The 18,418-nt window shown below is 38.3% G+C and overlaps 1 protein-coding gene across 1 annotated transcript in view; it reads right to left on the bottom strand.

The window, feature by feature from the left end:
* VPS13B (vacuolar protein sorting 13 homolog B) overlaps window positions 1-18,418 on the bottom strand; it is a 489,316-nt gene that overhangs the window by 393,676 nt on the left and 77,222 nt on the right. The window contains exons 11-14 of the mRNA XM_067290363.1: window positions 12,129-12,266; window positions 10,641-10,728; window positions 4,895-5,086; window positions 4,086-4,255 (exon numbers count right to left, since the gene is read on the bottom strand). Coding sequence (XP_067146464.1) covers window positions 4,086-4,255; window positions 4,895-5,086; window positions 10,641-10,728; window positions 12,129-12,266 — 588 coding nt within the window. The remainder of the gene's footprint in view (window positions 1-4,085; window positions 4,256-4,894; window positions 5,087-10,640; window positions 10,729-12,128; window positions 12,267-18,418) is intronic.

The following is an 18,418-nucleotide window of genomic DNA, read 5'->3' as shown; positions in this document are numbered from 1 at the left end:
GGAATCCGCATCCTTGGAGATACTCAGCACTTGGTTGGATGCTATCCTGAGCAACCTGCTTGAACTGGGCTCGCTTTGAGCAGGAGGTTGGACTAGATGTATTCTAGAGATCCTTCCAACCCAAATTATTCTATGATTTTAAAACTTTTATTAAACATACACCAAAAAAAAATTTTTTTTTGATGTATGTACTACTTTAAATCTAAAAGTTAAAGTTATTAGTATTTTAAATATGCATGGCTTCACTCAAGAAACGTAAAGTGAAACTTCAGGTGAAAAATTAATACTAAAAAGGTAATTTGAATTTAACTTGTTTGCCTCAATCCCACAACAGATATAGGGCTGTCTACCTATTATATGGATGCCATCTGCCCAAGGAGAGAAAGACCACAGATTTCAGCTTTCAAAGAGACTACAGATATTGTCTCTACCCTGACTGCAAGGACAGGGAATGGATGTAACCCACCTTCCTCTACAACACTGAAACTATCTTCACTGAAAACTATACTTCTCAAAGCTGACATAATGTGGAGAAGTCCCATAGTTTAAGATACCAAGAGCAAGTAAAAAGTAACAACAAGCAGCACTTTTTGAATATGCAAAGGAGACAAAGATCTGGGAAATGCAGAAGGAAAGCAAACGGAGAATTCTCAGACCGGGAGAGGCAAGAGATGGGTCATACCTGAATATACCTCTTCCACCTGCATACTCAACTGAATTTTGATGAAATTCAGCCTAAGCTTATAAAGGCAAAGAACTCTTCTATCTGTAATTTCAAATACTTGACTATTGCTACAGAACATGACTTGCATGTTTATATTATTTTGTTAAACACAGATTCCAGTATAAAGAAACTTTTACGTCAGTGCAGAGAAACAGCTTTCATGATGCTGCAGAGTATGGTCACAGTACTGTGATATCTGGCCCCAGTGTACAAATTTGAAAAGAGCCCCCTTGGGCCAACATTTAGCTTAAGGCATGACTCAACTAAACCTGACAAGTTGCTGAACTAAACAGTAAAGTCGTTATGGTACATTCATCTGTAAAATTCAATCACCTCAACTTTAACATAGGAAAACAGATGACAAGCTAACACTGCTCTGAACATTGCTAGTTATTTTTTAATGTACATGTTCATACAGAATACACAGTAGTCTGCATCAAGGATTTGTAATGCACCAGTGCAAGTGTTTGTTATAGATTCCAGTAAGAAAGGTTCTCAGGCACTGTAAGGCATTGGTTAAAATAACTTTTACTAGAGATAACATGAGAAGGAAGAAGGGAATAGCAAAGATAATCTTACATCCCTTCAGATGCTGGAAACCTCTAGTTGTGCAGCATTGGACAAGTCTCTAGTCAGGGCATAGCACACTGCACAGATCCCATCTGTGATGATGTTCATCCAATGTTGCACAACTCAGAGTTTCCAGCCTCTGAAGAGATTCTGGGATGTAAGATTATGTATGCTGTTCCCTTTTTCCTTCTCATGTTATCTCCAGTAGCATGCATTTTAATCAATACCTTATGGAGTCTGAGAGCCTTTCTTACTGGGATCTACAACAAACACTTGCACTGGTGCAAAACACGATTTTACCACCTTGAGTTCAAAATGGCTAAATGACTGATCACAAGTATGCTGCATGCTGAACCAAAAACCTGCAATTTAAAAGTTCAAATGTTTTATGAACTTGGCTGTTTGGGGAGAAAGGGGATTATTGATGCAATTTTTCACACTCCATAGTCTTCATATGAGGCTTATTTCGTTCCAAAAACGTAAAAACAACAGTCTCAGGGCAGAAAGAAAAAGAACAACAATAATACATCTACGAACTTTTTAAATTGCCTACAATAGCTTTGATATTCACACTGATATTTCAAGTACAATCTATTGAGCACTTCCAAGCTGAGAGGGAGTAATGCTTCCCATTACAAATTTGGTAATGTCACATTTTCTAATAATAGAAGCTTCTGTATGTATCCTAATAGGTCAACAGACAACAGATCTGTCACCAGTTCACTGACGCCAGCGAGTTTATCTGTGAAAAGACAGGAAGTCTGAATTTAGGAAAAAGAGGTACACATTCCTCAAGCACGTTCACTAAATAAATGGTATGCACTTGAAATTTTATACAAGTTGCAGCCAAAAGGGCAAAAGACTAGTGATCTGAGTGAAGTATTAACATGTGCATGTTACCATGTGTATTTCAATTCTGCAGCGAGAATGATTATATGAGCCCTCTAAAAGAAAGGCCATTGATTAAGACACTCTGTACACTTTAATTTGTCCTCCTGCACATATACATACAATCTTAAATCACATAAACATGCAGTAAAGTACATTAACATATAAGAATATACAGCCCAAGTTAGGCAATATTCCCCTGAACAGTAGATATCTAGTATTTTCTCAAGATCTTTTATTATGTCGTCGTGCCTTCCATAATGTAAGGCTGCTCAAATCCTTCTGAAAACAAAAGTATTAATCTTTTCAAGTGGCTTTCACCTTTTTTTCCAAATGAATGCTTCACAAATACTGATCAGTTTATTTTCACAAGACCTACAGAGTTTCACCTCCATTTTACAGATAAGGGAAGCTACTGAAAAGAAAGTCTGATACAAAAAAAAAAGTCATTAATTCTGGAAGCCAGTTTGAATGCCAATTTTTGAACATTTAGCATAGTAAAATACTTCACATATAAAAGCAGAGCTCCCATTGCTTTAGGTGGAACTACAGGAACTGAGCACTTCTGCAGAATAGATCCCACCCAAAAAACCCCATGCCCTCAAATACAAGGAACATGTAATTAGTTGCCACTTGTGAAAAACACATTGGAAGTGTTATCAGACAAAAATAACTAGAATTGAACTCTGAATCAAGAATCCGTTTTTTCCCCTCTTCGTCCAGTTCCTTTCCTCATCCATAAAACATCTTCCAGCTTCTGCAACAGGAGGTAAACCTACTGTAAGTCTTCACAGCAAAACATTAATTCATCCCTACAGTATATTTATTTTGTGCACTGAGGAAGGAGTCCTGCAGGAATAAAATTAGTACGGGAACCTGTAGCTGAAGTTATACTAAACATACGTGAAAGACCAAACAAATTAAGGCTCTTTGGGAAATTTCAATTCTGGCTCTTCTTTCTGAGCTAGTCACTTTACAAAAACATAATCATGTCTTCATTTGGGAGGTTTGAGGGGGGGGGGGGTTGTTTTTTTTTTAAAATACATTTATGTGATCTTCTGTGTTATAAAAGCATGTTTTCTTTCTACCAAACTCCTTTCCAAAATTTTCCAGTCCCACAGATTCATCTCTCGTCTCCTCTGCATCCAAATCAGAAGTCCTCTTCATCTTCTCGCTGTCTTGAACCATATAGTTAGGAAGAGAGACCATTAACAAATCAGAGGAAAAACTGATTCCCTATTCAGTTTAAGTACCCAGATAAAAACATTGTACAATACACAGCAGTTAAAAGCTCAGTTACAGCTCAGTTATGCGTCCTGGCTGGAACTAGTACAAACATAACTAGCTGTTAGCATCTAAGAAGTATCTACTGAGCATGTGTATTCAAAGATTTCTGATTTGACCAAGTTTGGGAGGATCTGCATGGCAAAGTGACAACAGGTACTCCTCTGATCCAAAGGTTACCATAAAAAAAACTTCAAGTCCCAGCTACCTAGTCTGCTTGACTATTTAAACTCTTTTTTCCTCCAAATTTTATTTTCTTACCAGCAAGTGACACCTTCAGTTTTAAAAAGCCTGGCTAGTCACTGCACACACCACTGGTCTTAGGTATCTGAAAGGAAGGCTCACAGTCAGCAAATTCATTTTGAAGTTAGTAATGTGGTTGGCACATGGAATAGCATCCCAGGAAGAAAATTACACTATTTCATCCCAGGATAGGTATTGTTTCAATTTCCATTATTTCACATGAAGACTGTCAGGGATGAAAAGCACAGATGCAGCGAGCCCTATGTTAAGGTAATGCACGTTTGACATTACAACTTTATATATTTTAACCTTAATTATTTAAATTAAATAGCACATGTTTATGTAAAGAATTGAATAAATATCTGCATATACCTACCTTCTCACCCATGATGATGGGCAACAAGTGGTCCAGTAAATTGAATTCTGCCACAGGGATTGTAATTGTACACTTAACAGTAGTGAACGTTGTAAGTCGAGTGGGAATGTATTCTTCCAATGATGCTACTTCTTCTGAGTTTGGCATAGTTCTATTTCTATCTGTAACATCTAAAACAAATCAAGATTGCATAAGTATGACTAATATATATAAAATATTTCCTACAGTGGCTGTTTCATAAATGCTTTAGAGATTAGCAAAAACGGAAAGCATATTTTTTTTATCCCTCCATATTTAATAATTTTATTCCTTCCACACTGGTTCTACCTAAGGCTAAATGCAATCATAACTGGAGTATTTTCCTCACTTTGAAATCCACATTTTAGAAGTGAGAAATATATACAGCTCATTCTAAGTTTTATGCAAGAAACTGATCTTAACAGTTTTACCATAGCTTGTTTCCAATCATTCCCCCTTCCCCCCATATAACTATTATTTCAAACTAATCAATGCATACCAGCAGGGATTCTTCCTTCTCTAAGGCACCAAAGATAAGCTAGAAGTGTCAATAAAATAAATGTTCCCCTCGACAGGAGCCCTGAGATTGAAAAATCTGGCTTTCAAATCGTCTGAACTGGCACTGATGGAGATAACCCAAAGTTTTATCTTCATTTTAATGTTTTTTATTTGGACTCATAAAAACCCCAGACATATTTAAAGTTTGACTAGTTAGAGTTTAACTCCTTCAAGAGCACTGAATTTGGTCTGATTTAATTCTGTATATTTGTGTACATGCAGTAGTAGCAAACCTGGCTTAGTTCTCCTGTATGGCTCATATTCGTGTTCCAGAGCACAAACTATCATTTTCATTATCCGGTGTACTGCACTGCTATCCAGTCGAAGATTGAGGGGACCAACAATGAGGTTTTTCGTAGACATCTCCTGCACATTTCCAAAATCTTCACTCTTTACTGAAGAGGGGTCTTGCTGATTCCCAGAAACTAGAAGTTTTACAGATAACAACATGTTATATCAAACAACTGGATATAAAAGTTTAACCTTTGCAAACTACTTTTGCTTCAAATCCTGTAATCCTAGACTTATCATAAATATACAGAAGCTATACAAACACAAATTGAACACATAAATATCCGTAACTGGTTTAACAGATGTTTAAACAAGTACTGTTCCTGTATAATGCAGAGCAAACAGTAAGAATCTGCCTTTCCACCAAGCACCATACAAATTAACCAGTCATTGAGAAGTCCTTCCATTATCTTTCTATTTCTCAGTCCTGCGATGCTCTGAAGGTCTAAACAATCTCCTAACTTACGTGGGCAACTTTATCCCAGGTACCAATGACAACTGTACTATTCAAAATTTCTGCACTGTATTGCAAAGATATCCACCAAATAATCTTGCAGATTGAGGGTGCAGGAAAAGGTTTGCTGTGAAGAAACTTCATTTGAAAGAGATACAGGCCCTTGAAATTCTAGCTGCTGGTAAAGGCGCTAGAACGGAAATGGGAATCGCATTCACTCGTATTGTCATAAATCAGACTGACAACTGAAGGAGGTAAACCATTCCACTTACTGATGAGGTAGGGCATGGGTAGTGAGAATGCAGATTTCTTCAACCAATATGTTTCATACCATTTTTAGACATATGACTTCAGGGATTAAAAGGCTGTTAAGTCTCTGCATCCAGTCGAGCCTTTGTGCTCAGAAGGCCAACCAGTGTACCAATTAAAGTATAATGATCATTTTTGTGACAATAGATATTGGGCAATGAAGTAGATTAAAATCACTTATTCACAGTATATAGACCACTGGTCAGCTATTGAACAGTATGACTGCATTACTCTAAATTGACTTCATGGAAAAATTCTTCAGTTAAATTACACAGATGTCAGAAACAGGTTTTCTTGTTACATACAACTTGCAAAAAATATTTACTTTGCAAAGTTCCACTCAGATGTCTGATTTTTTTTTTAATGACTCATCACTTTGACAATGTCTTCATAGTTTTGATACAAGCACTGTACATTAATTGTCTTGCTAACCATTAAAAAAAAACAGTCTGACAAAAAAGCATCAAGACTGAATGGATTCTCAGACCATTTACCATACAAAAAGAAAAGAGAATTCTGAGACAAAATTGAATGATGATAATTTAGTCATTCACTGAATCTGGATAGAGCACACTCCTTAGATAGTACAGTACTCCATAATCCACCTGGTCAAAGCTGTGACAAACAGAAAATATGCTGTCATTACACTTAGTGTTTCACCTTGGTGTCTACTGTTCAATTCCAGGGTTGTCTCCTTGATATATTCTCCTTGGACTTTTATGATGAAGTCAGGCTGCAGAAGCTAAAGGCCATGTTAATGGTGGACTGATTTTTCCTGTTGCATCCTGCATACCATTAATAGCTTTCAAGTGATTGCCAAGCCATTAACCCTTTCTTAGCCAAAGTGGAATTTGTACACCTTCTCACAACACAAGGCGGATGCCGTTCCTCCCCTTCCTACCTACCTCCCGGGATGCAAATTTCCCTGCATAAATCTAACAGCCTCCTTACTTTCTATTACAGTAAGAAACAATGCACACTTGCAGAGAACTATTGCCCCAAAATGAGGGAAAATCTGATAACTCCAAATTCTAGTTATGTTCTCATGGATGTAATCTGTCTGTACTGATGTATTTAAAGGAAACGGCATGAACAGATCAGCAGTGGGAACCGGGCGGCTGCAGGCAGTTGACCCACGCACTTTTTCAAAGAGCTGGAGTGTCTGTCATATTCTGAGTAGCTGAGGTTTTGTGGTCAAGCCAGCCCGGCATGGCGTGCTTCACAGCTTCAAGGCAAATCTTACCTCTAAACCAAGTAGAAAAATGCATGTTTTCTTTCTGGTTGCCTGAGAGGAAACTAGTCTTTTTTCATGATCCATGGGAACACTCCCTTTTCCCTCTCTCTTTACTATACTCATTCAAAACAGTTTTTTTAATGGGGAGAAGGATGTTTTCTTCCCTCCTCTGTGAATCACTCTGTAAAATGTTTTTTCCTTCTAAGCGCTGGCGAGGGGAATGGTCGTGGTTTATTCTAATTTGAAATAGAGCTGTCCTTATACCCTGCAGGCCTCTGCAGGCCTCCAGACTCAGCAGCAGAATTGTCTTTGTCCCTCAGAGCCTAAGAAAAGCTGATAGCGAGAGCATTTATAGCCTCTGCTTCCCCTTGCTGGTCTGTTTACCATTTCTGAAAGAAAAAGGGGACAAAAAGATAACCTTATAAACCCTATTCAAATCTTCTCCACAAGATTCTTCACTTTTGAAGGCAAATGCCTCAAAGGCAACAAAAAACAAACCATGAAACTGTTAGTTAGAACCTTCTTATAAATCATGAAAAGGACTTTTTTAAAAAAGGCAGTATATAGCCTGCTGTCAGGTATGCTTTATTTAATATGCATTTAACATATATTTTTGTCAGCATTCCCTCCAATTCTATCCTGTATGGAGTTCAAATGAACACTGTCAAGAAGCATAAAAATAAAAAAAAGTAACCTCACATATAAAATATCAAAGCCAAAAGCCTTCAAAGTAATAATGGCCTATATTTTCAAAAAGGACAGAACAAACCCACTTGTGTGCACTTTATATATATGATTAATATATTGAAGTGACAGAATTTATCCACTTTCTGGAAAAATTATGTTTAATTATGCACATTTAAGTGCAAAAAGAATGTGAGTAGGAATTCTATAGGTTATGCAGAAGTAAGTGTTCACAGGTTGCTTTTTTGTTTGCAGATACATAAAGGAAAAATCAGGTTACTGATCACAGTCTTCAGCCCTCAGTAAACCATACGCCTAATTCTAACTGACAAAAACTTTAAGATGAGTGTACTGCATAATAAACACAAACAAAATACATAACTTCAAAATCACACTGTATTAAATCTGCAGGTCTCATAAATCTCCTCCAGGATCAGTGGAATTGATATGTTACAAAATGTTTCAGAGAAATTACTGTTTTGCATTCAAACAGATGGCATAAAATAGAAAAACAAAGTGGGAAGGGAAGGACAGGAAGAATTTCAAAATTAAACTACTGTGCATGACTCACTATCTTGTTTTTATTCAAAATACTAAAAGTGATTAGTGCACTTACCTAAGTGACAGGTGAAACTTCTGAGGTTAATACTATCCAGGAGGCACTTCTGGTTTAATCAGTAATTGTATGCGCCAGGAAAGGTTAAAGGGGCCAAGAAGGTGACAAACCAAAATTGCTTTGACAGATAAAAATCTTACAATCACAGTAACTGCCTCCTATAATTTAGGTTGTATTGGGGTTTTCAGGGGAAGGCGGTATGTGCTGGTTGTAACCAAAAATATAATTAATAATGTCAAAATGAGAATTAGTAAAATATTGACTTTTTACATAAATACTTTTCATAATAACACCACATATTTAAACTGCAGCAAGATTTATAAATATTTCAAGGTTTTGAAAACAATAAGTCTTGATTTTAAATTAAACAATTTATATACATTTGATTATGTTATATTTCTTAATTATATAGCTGACTTTCAGTCTCAACAGCCACCTTTAATTTAAATTAATTAGATGATTTATTCCTTTACGTATTCAGGTAGCTGGAATTAGAGGAGTAATACTGAAATGGAAGCACACAGCAAGGCTTGATAGGAAGCTGAGCATTTTGAGGTGTTTTCCTAGCGACCGATACAGCAAATAAAAGGCAAGAACCTGGGAAAACAAACTGAAAGAAATAGCAGAGAAGCTGAGGAGGGAAAAAGTACTATGAAAATACCAGCCCAGCTGTGAGCTAAGAGTGTTTTTGCTTGTGCACTTTCTGAAAAGGGTTAATTGCAGTCTTGTTCAATGCCTTGTATGTTCAGAAAAACAAGACAAGGAAGTCCACAAGATCAGTTTCTCCTCATAATCAAATAACCTGTGCATATTCAAACTTCAATAACAAAAATCAAAAAGGAGATAAAACATATCCCATATCCTCTACTTCTCTACATAAAAGTTGTGTGTGTAAAGGAACAGTTATTTCTTTATTAAGAACAGAAATAAACTGTAGTAAAAGCTTGACTTAAGGTCCATTTCTCAGTTAGCTTCAGATCAAACTCATGATACGGTACACAGACAGGAAAGCCTCAGGACTGGGAAAGAACTGTTAAATTACCTGGTCTATCCAACTATACCCAACTATCCAATGCAATGGCAGCGTGTGCATGTGCATACTATTTTATATATTTATATATAAAAATAATATATTTATAAGTATATACAAAAATATTGTTTGTGTGTATATATATGTATACATGCATGTATATATATATTTAATAAGCTTTACCATCCTCTAACCAAAATTAGTTTTACTTTCCTACTCCTTTTATATTTAATGTCTAACATATTCAGAAAAAAAAGAGCAAAAAAACCCCCACAAACAAACACTGACACTTCTCTTATACAGAAGGATAAAAATGAAAAAAAATAAAAAAGGCAAAAAACCCCCCACACAGATGAATCAGACTAAATAGCAAGGAGAGATAAATATGTTTGGTCACAAAATAGCTGAAAGTTGTCAAGAGACCTCTGCAGCAATAGCGTTCACAATACTAAATACACAAGTGGGGAAAAAATCATTACTTAGGCAACAAAAGCTATAGAATGGCAGCTGTAGATGACAAACTCTCAGAAAAAAAAACAACACAGTACTATTGATTATAAGAATATCAGTATAAATACAAATAAATCATTAAATTATACACACACACACACACACACACACACACACAACTTGTTCATGCATTAACTCCTTTGTCCTGGCTTCTGTGATGCTCACAGAAGCAAATCATATGTTTAGTGCATCAAATCCCCTGTAATCTCACAGATTTATAAAAGAATTGATGGGAATCTCAAAAATGTCTTAGAATCTGGCATATGCCTATGTGCACATGGTTTAGGCTAATACTTGCTCTCAAAATCCTCGAGATAGGTATATTCAAATTCAATTCTCCCTACCATCTTTTCTGCCACCATAAATGCCACCTTCACAAAAGCATATGTGTTAAGGCTATATATACACACTCAGCTGAGTAATTTTGAAGGTATAGCCTTCTCATCCTTGCCTTTTTTTTTTTTTATCTTCTACATCAAATAGAAGATCAACATACTCAATAATTTTTTCCAAAGTCAATAATAATAATAATAACAACAACAACAACGACTAAAATAAAAAGATGTCATTCTTAATGAAATTTGCACTGCTACAGGAGGATGATTTTCAGTTTAGCCACTGATTATAAGAGATATTATCCCAATTACTTAGGCAGAAAATAAGGCAGAACACCAACAATCAACAACAAATAAAACAAGTAACCTCAAATGTATCAATGCAGAAGAAACCATTTTAACTATGAACCTGAAGGCAAATCAAAGGTAAGGTAGAGGACAGATGGTCAAGGACCAGCTGGGCCTGAAAAGTCTTTGTTTCTATTATTTAACAGGGTAAACAAAGAAGAAAGGTACCTTTGCCACTGGTGCTTTCCATTGTGTACAAGTAATCCATGTAGAAAGCCCCAAATCTCTGCATTCCAGCTATCTCTGTGTACGTCTCCTACCAACAAAGCAAAGCAAACATAGAAAATGTTGTATAAGGAAAGAATCTTGAGATTACCAACCGATAGGCTCGTATGAGGGAGATATATTTTTGTTTGGATTTGTGCATCAACACATGGAAAGGCTTATCAAAACAAAGGACAGAGGTTATCCCAAAGAATTCACCTTTGCGATAGGTAATGTAACTTCTACTTGAGGCCACACAAAGGCACATCCATAATTCTGCTGGACACTCTGACCAATTCATCAATAACATCTAGTTAATTAGTACCTTTAATGGAGTAAATATTCTTCACTTGACCTCTTGCATCCAACAGAACTGCCTAATTAAATACACTCAAAACTGAAGCTCACTCTTTTTTTTTTTTTTAGAAAATTGTGTTTTTATCTTTGAACAGTAGGAAACTTAACACAACTTTATGCCATCAACCAATATACTCCATTATTTCCATTATTACACAGCAAGTTTGCTTCCCCTCACCCCAAAAAATAGCCAAGTCATAAAATCATAGAAGACAAGTAAAGGAAAGAGTAAAATTTAACTAAAACATAAAATTGGAAATGTCTGAATATGTATAAATGTTTGTGATTTCACTAACTAATTTCACTTTATTATGGAATCTTCAAGTTTATACCTCTCCATCAGTATTACTAAAAATGTGAAAACAGTGAAGTTTAAATTTGAAAGAAATTAGATTTATTCAAAACTGCACATGACTTACAAGCACAATAACACAGACCACAGAACAGTACCTATGAATACACCTGCAAGGGACCATCTTGCTCATCACACCCAGTCTTCAATAATTGCAGGCAATCAGGCAATAAAGTTTTGCTCCAGAATTGCCAACAAGATAGAATACTGGTGACTGAAAATGTGTTTATTATTCTAGATAGTCAGCCTCAGCAAAGGCAGAATTAGCAAGACTTCCCCTAAGTAGACAAATATAGTGTACAAAGACAATAAAATTTACATTTCCCCAGATCCAGTTTCCAAGAGAGCACTTCTCAGTTTGAAGTCTACTTACTAGCTGGGTTTAAAGAAGTATGTGCTCATAAGCTTGACCTTTGCTAGCATTCTGTTACAACTCTGTTTCTATTTGAAGGTGTTTTGTAGGTAGGGATTTTGGAAATCAAAGCATTAATTTAGTTTTCAAGGAAAGGAGGGTGGTTGTTTCATTGTCTTTTTCTGAGGTTTCTCTGGGGCTCATTTTTGTTTTGTTTTAAACGCAAACAGGTTTACCATCTTTTTAGCCAGCTACAAAGCAACATTTGGTTTAGCATCGCAAAGCAAGGAAAATCAGCCCTTTAATGAGCCAGCAGATCTAAAAAAAAAACTATAACAAAGCCATTAGAATCCATTAGAATCTTTTTGTAAGAAAAATTTAATTCTCTGACCTTATGATGAGCTGCATCCAATATAAATTCTGCACGAATACTATTATTTTCTGGACTTCTGTAGTCAAATAGTGAATTGGTAAGGTAAGTCATCCCTTTTGCACTCAAATTTTCTCCACAATTAAAGAAGTAGGCCTCCTTCATAAGGCAGAAAAAATTAAACAAAATAATAATTATAACAAGGTAAGGAAAAAGAAAGTCACATTAACAGAGCAGTTTCAGTTCTATCATAACACACTAATGACATAGTAGCTTCCCTCCAGAGAATATGAAAAAGGGCACCTCAACCCCAATCACAAGTTTCATCATAAATGTGGATAAAAGATCAAGATAAGACAATTAAAATCATTTTATTTAAATAAAGCTGAAGTTCCTCTTCACTCCCTCCCCATTTTCAAGTTAATAAAACCAGCCTCGGCTAACAAATTTTATTGTACAGCTCATGATACAGAACACCACTAGTTTTAAGTTAACAGGAAATAGCTTCCAATCATTGTTATTGTGAAATTTGCTTCATCCTTTTACCCACGCACTATCTTGTCACTACATACTTCTTTTCTCTGACTGACCAATGGCTTCCAAGTGCTTTATCTATCCTAGTCGTAACAAATAGTTATTTCAACGTATGACTTGTTTGCTGCCTTGTCACTCTTCCTTCTTGATCTACAGTTTTCATGCTTTTTTCCTCCATATTCCTAATTTTCCCCACTTTCTGAAATGAGCAAAAGTTTTCTACCAAGAGTTATTTCTTCAGAAAGGTAATTTATATCAAGATCAACTTTTCTCAGCCATCTATTCTCAACCACTAACAAAGCTGGAACCTGTATGAAAGGCCAGGAGCCACAACTGTAACAGTACAGAAGGAGAACAAGTGGGGCCGTGTCAACAACACTCATGTTCCTACCAAAGCAGATTTTCTTAAATTCACATCCTGGAGGATAGCAGAAAAACAAAAACAAACAAACAATGTTCCTGACCGATGGACCTACAGGAAGATTGTTCACCTACCCACCCCAATCCAAAAATCAAGCAGTTAACCTCAAGCAAGATACTCTGACCAGGCACCCAGTGGTTTGGCTACTTGTCAACATGGCTTTACGATGATGTGTCTTCTGCCCTCCTTGTCCTGCTTCCTTAATTACACCGCACAACAGGCTGAAGAGTAACAGGGGCCAGGGGTTGACTGACAGGGCCACGAGATTTGGAATGAATAGCAAGTGGAGGCAGAGAGAGAGAGAGAGGGAGGGAGACAGAAAGAGAGAGAAAGGGAGGGAGACAGAAAGAGAGAGAGAGAGGGAGGGAGAGAGAAAGAGAGAGAGGGAGGGAGAGAGAAAGAGAGAGAGAGAAAGAGAGAGGGAGGGAGGGAGGGAAACAGAAAGAGAGAGAGGGAGGGAGAGAGAGAGAGAGGGAGGGAGAGAGAAAGAGAGAGAGAGAGGGAGAGAGAAAGAGAGAGGGAGAGAGAACGAGAGAGAGAGAGGGAGGGAGGGAGGCAGAGAGGGAGGGAGGCAGAGGACCCCTTGATCTGGCACTGCCAATAAAGCAGGGGGGAGCTGTAAAAACATGCCTGAGGGAATTTAGTTCCACTACAACCACCAGCACACTTAAGTTACATCCCTCCAACATGGCCAATTTCCAAAGCTTCCCAGAGAAACAGAGGGGGAAAATGCCTCCCAAAAGCCAGGATATACATTGTAGCAAATCGTGAAAGAAAAGAAGGGTAATAATTCCTTCTTGATCACCACCAAAAGTCTGAAGCACAGTAACAGCACAATACAAATCTGGAAAAGCAGCTCAAGGCTCCTTTCAGAATCTTGTACATATATGCACACATCTATAGAAACATAGCACAATTTTAGAAGTTGCTCAGGGCTTTGCCCAGTGAGGTTCTCAGTATCTCCAACAACAGGAATTCCACAGACTCTAAGGGCAGCTTTTCTGTTCCTAGTGTTCCACCACCCTGGGTGTGAAAAATGTTTTCCTGATTTCTAATCAGAATTTCCCTTGCTGCAACCACACCATATATAACACAGACGATATCAAACCTAAGCATTTCCTAGCTCATTTCCTCAGCTGACTTCACCTCCAACAAGCTTACCAAGCTCCATCTTAAAGGAGTTGAGATTTGAAGCCCATTTGGAAGACTTCATTCCTCACATGATTTGAAACATTTTTATAACTTACGCATATAACTCAAAGCATATTCAACAAATAACCATTTAATCTTGCACGACTATTATCTTTAATAATGCGTAAATAGCCCTTCTTTCTTGGCAAATATCTCAATGTATTTTTAATGAATCATAACATCCTTAATCACTGTGGAAGCTCGAAGGTATCCTTCAAGCAAAATTCAAAGGATTCTTATTTAATCCTTATTCTTGCTCTTTAAATGCATGATTTTGCACTTGTATTATTAAATTTCACCCAATTACCATCTTGCCCTTCTTGCATCAAATAATCCAGTCCTCCTTGGTATTTCAAGTACCTCCTGCTCTCCAATTTCTTAACTATAAACTTCCTCTAACACCTATAATGAGCAAAGAGGATCATTCAAAAGACTTATCCCTGCAAAAACTGTTAATATAATTTCTCTATCCCATAAACATCCTCTTTTTAAAATACCTATAATACTTTTCCCATCAGCCAACTCCCTACCTTCCTTAAAATTACACTATTGATACCTGTTGTATATATAATCATAGAATAATTTGGGTTGGAAGGGATCTCCGGAGAACATCTAGTCCAACCTCCTGCTCAAAGCGAGCCCAGTTCAAGCAGGTTGCTCAGGACAGCGTCCAGTCAAGTACTGAGCATCTCCAAGGATGCAGATTCCACAGCCGCTCACTCTGGGCAGCCTCGCCCAATACTTGATCACCCCTCAGGGTGAAAAGGCTTCCCGTACATCTACTAGAAATCACCTGCATTTCAGTTGGTGTCCGTTGCCTCTCGTCCTCTCCCTGTGCACCTTTGAGTAGTGCCTGGCGCCATCTTCTCCATACCCTCCCAGGAGGCAGTGGTAGGCAGCAGGAAGATCTCCCCTTGGCCTTCTCTTCTCCAGGCTGAACAACCCCCATGGCTTCAGCCTCTCCTGTGGGAGCAATTGGGTGCTCTCGCCCCCTAACTACCTTGGTGGTCTTCCACCAGACTTGCTCCGGTATGTCCGTGTGTCTTGTGCTGGGGAGTAGCAGGCTGGACACAATACTCCACGCAAGGTCTCCCAAGGGCCAAGGAGAGGGGAAGCATCATGTCCCTCGACCTGCTGGCCTCCCCCTTGCTAATACAGCCCAGCACACAGGCGGCCTTCTTTGCTGCAAGGGCACCCTGCTAGCTTGCGTTCAACTTGCTGTCCATGGGGAGCCTTGGATCCTTTTTGCAGAGCTGCTTTCTGGCCGTGTGGCCCCCAGCCTGTCCTGTTGCATGGGGTAGCTCCATCTTGGGTGCAGGACTTGGCATTTGCTTTTGCTGGACTTCATGGAGTTCCTGTGAGCCCCGTGCTCCAGCCTGTCAAGGTCTCTGGCAACAGCAGCCCTGTCCTCTAGTGTATTGCCTGCTCTCCCCAGGCTGGCATCACCATAAACTTGTTCAATGTGCACTCTGTCATCCAGCTCTTTAATATGTATGTTAAACACCACTGGTCCTAAACATTTACTGAGCCCTGAAAGATGCCACTAGTAACCAGCCACAGGTTGGACTTTGTACCTCTGATCACAACGTTTTGAGGCTGCTGTGCAGCCACTTTCCCACCCACATTATCACACACCATCCAGTCTGTATCTTGCCAATTTAGGTGTAAGGTCTGTGTGATAGACGATATCAAAGGTCTTGCTATAAAGTCAAGGTACTATGAATATCAGGTTTAGTCTTGCCATAGGCAGCTAAGTGCCTGGCCAACTTCACGAGGTTCCCTTCAACCCATTTCTTTGGGGTGCAGTCCTGCTCTCCAGTGTATCGAACACTCTCCACAGCTTGTTATCATCCACAAACTTGCTGGGAGTGCACTCTGTCCCATCATTCAGGCTGTTAAATAAGTGGTATCAGTCCCAGTATTGCTCTCTTGAGGAACAACACTAGATATCAGCCACCAGTTGGACCTTGTACCACTGATCACAACCTTTTGAACGCAGCAGTCCAGCCGTTTTTCCACCCACCTTATTCAGTCTCACCAATTTGGCTGTAAGAATGCTGTGAGCAACCACATCAAAAGACCTTGTTAAAGTCAATGTATACAACATCATCTGTTCTCCCTTTGTCTAGACAGCCACTCATCTTGTTTCAGAAGGTGATCAGGTTAGCCAGGTCCACTTTGCCTTCGACATATCCATGCTGGCAGTTCCCAGCCTTCTTGTCCTCCATGGGCTTGGAAATGTCCTCCAGGAACATTTATTCCATAACTCTCCCAGGGACTGAGATGAGTCTGGCCAACCTTTAGCTGCCTAAATCCTTCTTCTTGAAAACAGGCACAACATTTGCCTCTTTCCAGTCATCAGGAACTTCTCCCGCTTGCCATGACCTCTCACAGATGATGGACCGTAGCCTTGCAATGACTTTTTCAACCAGCTTCCTCAGCACACTTAACTCCATCCCATCTGATTCTATGGACTTGTGTATGTGTAACTGGCTTGAGTGGTCCCTAACTTGATCTTTCCACTTCCACAGACACTGTCATTAGACTCAGGGACCTGGGAGGCATGAGGGCAGACATTACTAGAGAAAACAAAGATAAAAGAAGGCGCTGAGTATCTCAGGTACTCAGTTTTTACCATATCCTTGGTCACTAGGTACCATGCCTCACTAAGCAGTGGACCCCTATTTTCCTTAGACTTCCTTCTACTGTATACTTATCAAAACCCTTATTGCTGCCCTTTGCATCCCTCCTTAGTATCAGCTGAGCTTTGCTTTCCCTAACTGCATCCATGCACACTCAGGTCAAATTTCTACATTCCTCTCAAGTAGTCTGTCTCTACTGCCATCTTCTTTATGCTTCCTTTTTGTGCTCGAGTTCCCTGTTCATCCATGCTGATCTTCCGCCAGGCTTGCTTGTTTTCCGCACACCAGAATGAACCACTTGTGCTTTGAGGAGGCTGTCCTTGAAGTCCAACCAGCTCTCCCAAGTTCATTTGCCCTTTAGAGCAGTCTTCCACTGGATCCTGCCAAAATCTGCTGCCACAGTTGTGATTCTCCTACTCACCTAGCTTACTTCTCTCAAGATTTAAATTTCATAATTTCATGGTTGCTGCATGCAAGGCTGCTATCCACCCTCACTTGCCCAACCAGGTCTTGCTTGTCTGTAACAAGTCCAGTAAAGCATCTCCTATAGCTGACTCATCCTTGTCTCCCCAGCCTGTCTTTCTGGAAAAGCCTACACCCATTCTTTGCAACACTCCAATCATATAAGGCATCCCCCCATGCCCTTGTAATCGCAATGTAGCCATAGCTCTACATTTCTGTAAAGAAGTCCGAATCCTCCTGTTTGCTTCCCATGCTTCATGCATTTGAGATGGATGCATAGCCATGTTTTCACAAGGGAGGTACAAAAGCTTTTCCCATCATATCTATCATAGTATAGTATAAGATTATTTTTCAGAAAAGGAGATACTTTAATTAATCTGCAGTCACTTTACATATTCTTCTATGTTCTTAATTTTTCCCCTTAAAATACTTCACAGAGCACTAATATCAAGTTAACAGGTCTGCAGTTGTCTGCATTATTTGTTTTTAATTTAAACACATGTAATAACTGCTATTCTCCAATACTAAAGGGCACTATTCTATCAATATATTGCGATTTAAAATCCTTGCTATTGCATTTAGGATTTCATGAATCAATTCTTTAAGTATTTTAAGGATAGTTCATATGGACAATTGATTTTGTCTTACTAAGTAATTTAAGTTTTGTTTCTATTTAAAATATAGAAATTAATGTTGTCTTATTGCATTTCACTTCATACTGTTCTCATCGACCTTACTGAAAAAATGAGGCAAAAAAGCCATTCAATATTTGAGTTACACCTATATTACTCTTAGTGTATGGTGTCCCCACTTTTTTCCTTCTGGTCTTCTGTTGATTTAAATAGTTTATAAAGTTTTTAAACTGTGTTTTAATTTTCTATACAAGATCAGTGTATACAAATAGACATTACAATGGCAGGGAGTGTCAAAGAAAAAAATGCCTTATGCTTCATACCCTTTCACTCCTAGATATTTATCTTCTTTCCAACTGTAAGTAAAAGACATTGAGTCTTTTAATAATAATAGTGACATATCCAAAAAAATCACAATTGATAACAGCA

The sequence above is a fragment of the Apteryx mantelli genome, chromosome 2, assembly GCF_036417845.1.
Source record: "Apteryx mantelli isolate bAptMan1 chromosome 2, bAptMan1.hap1, whole genome shotgun sequence".
In the NCBI taxonomy this organism is placed as follows: Eukaryota; Metazoa; Chordata; class Aves; order Apterygiformes; family Apterygidae; genus Apteryx; species Apteryx mantelli.
Note: the sequence above shows the minus strand (reverse complement) of the source record. Positions and strands in the feature narration are given on the sequence as shown.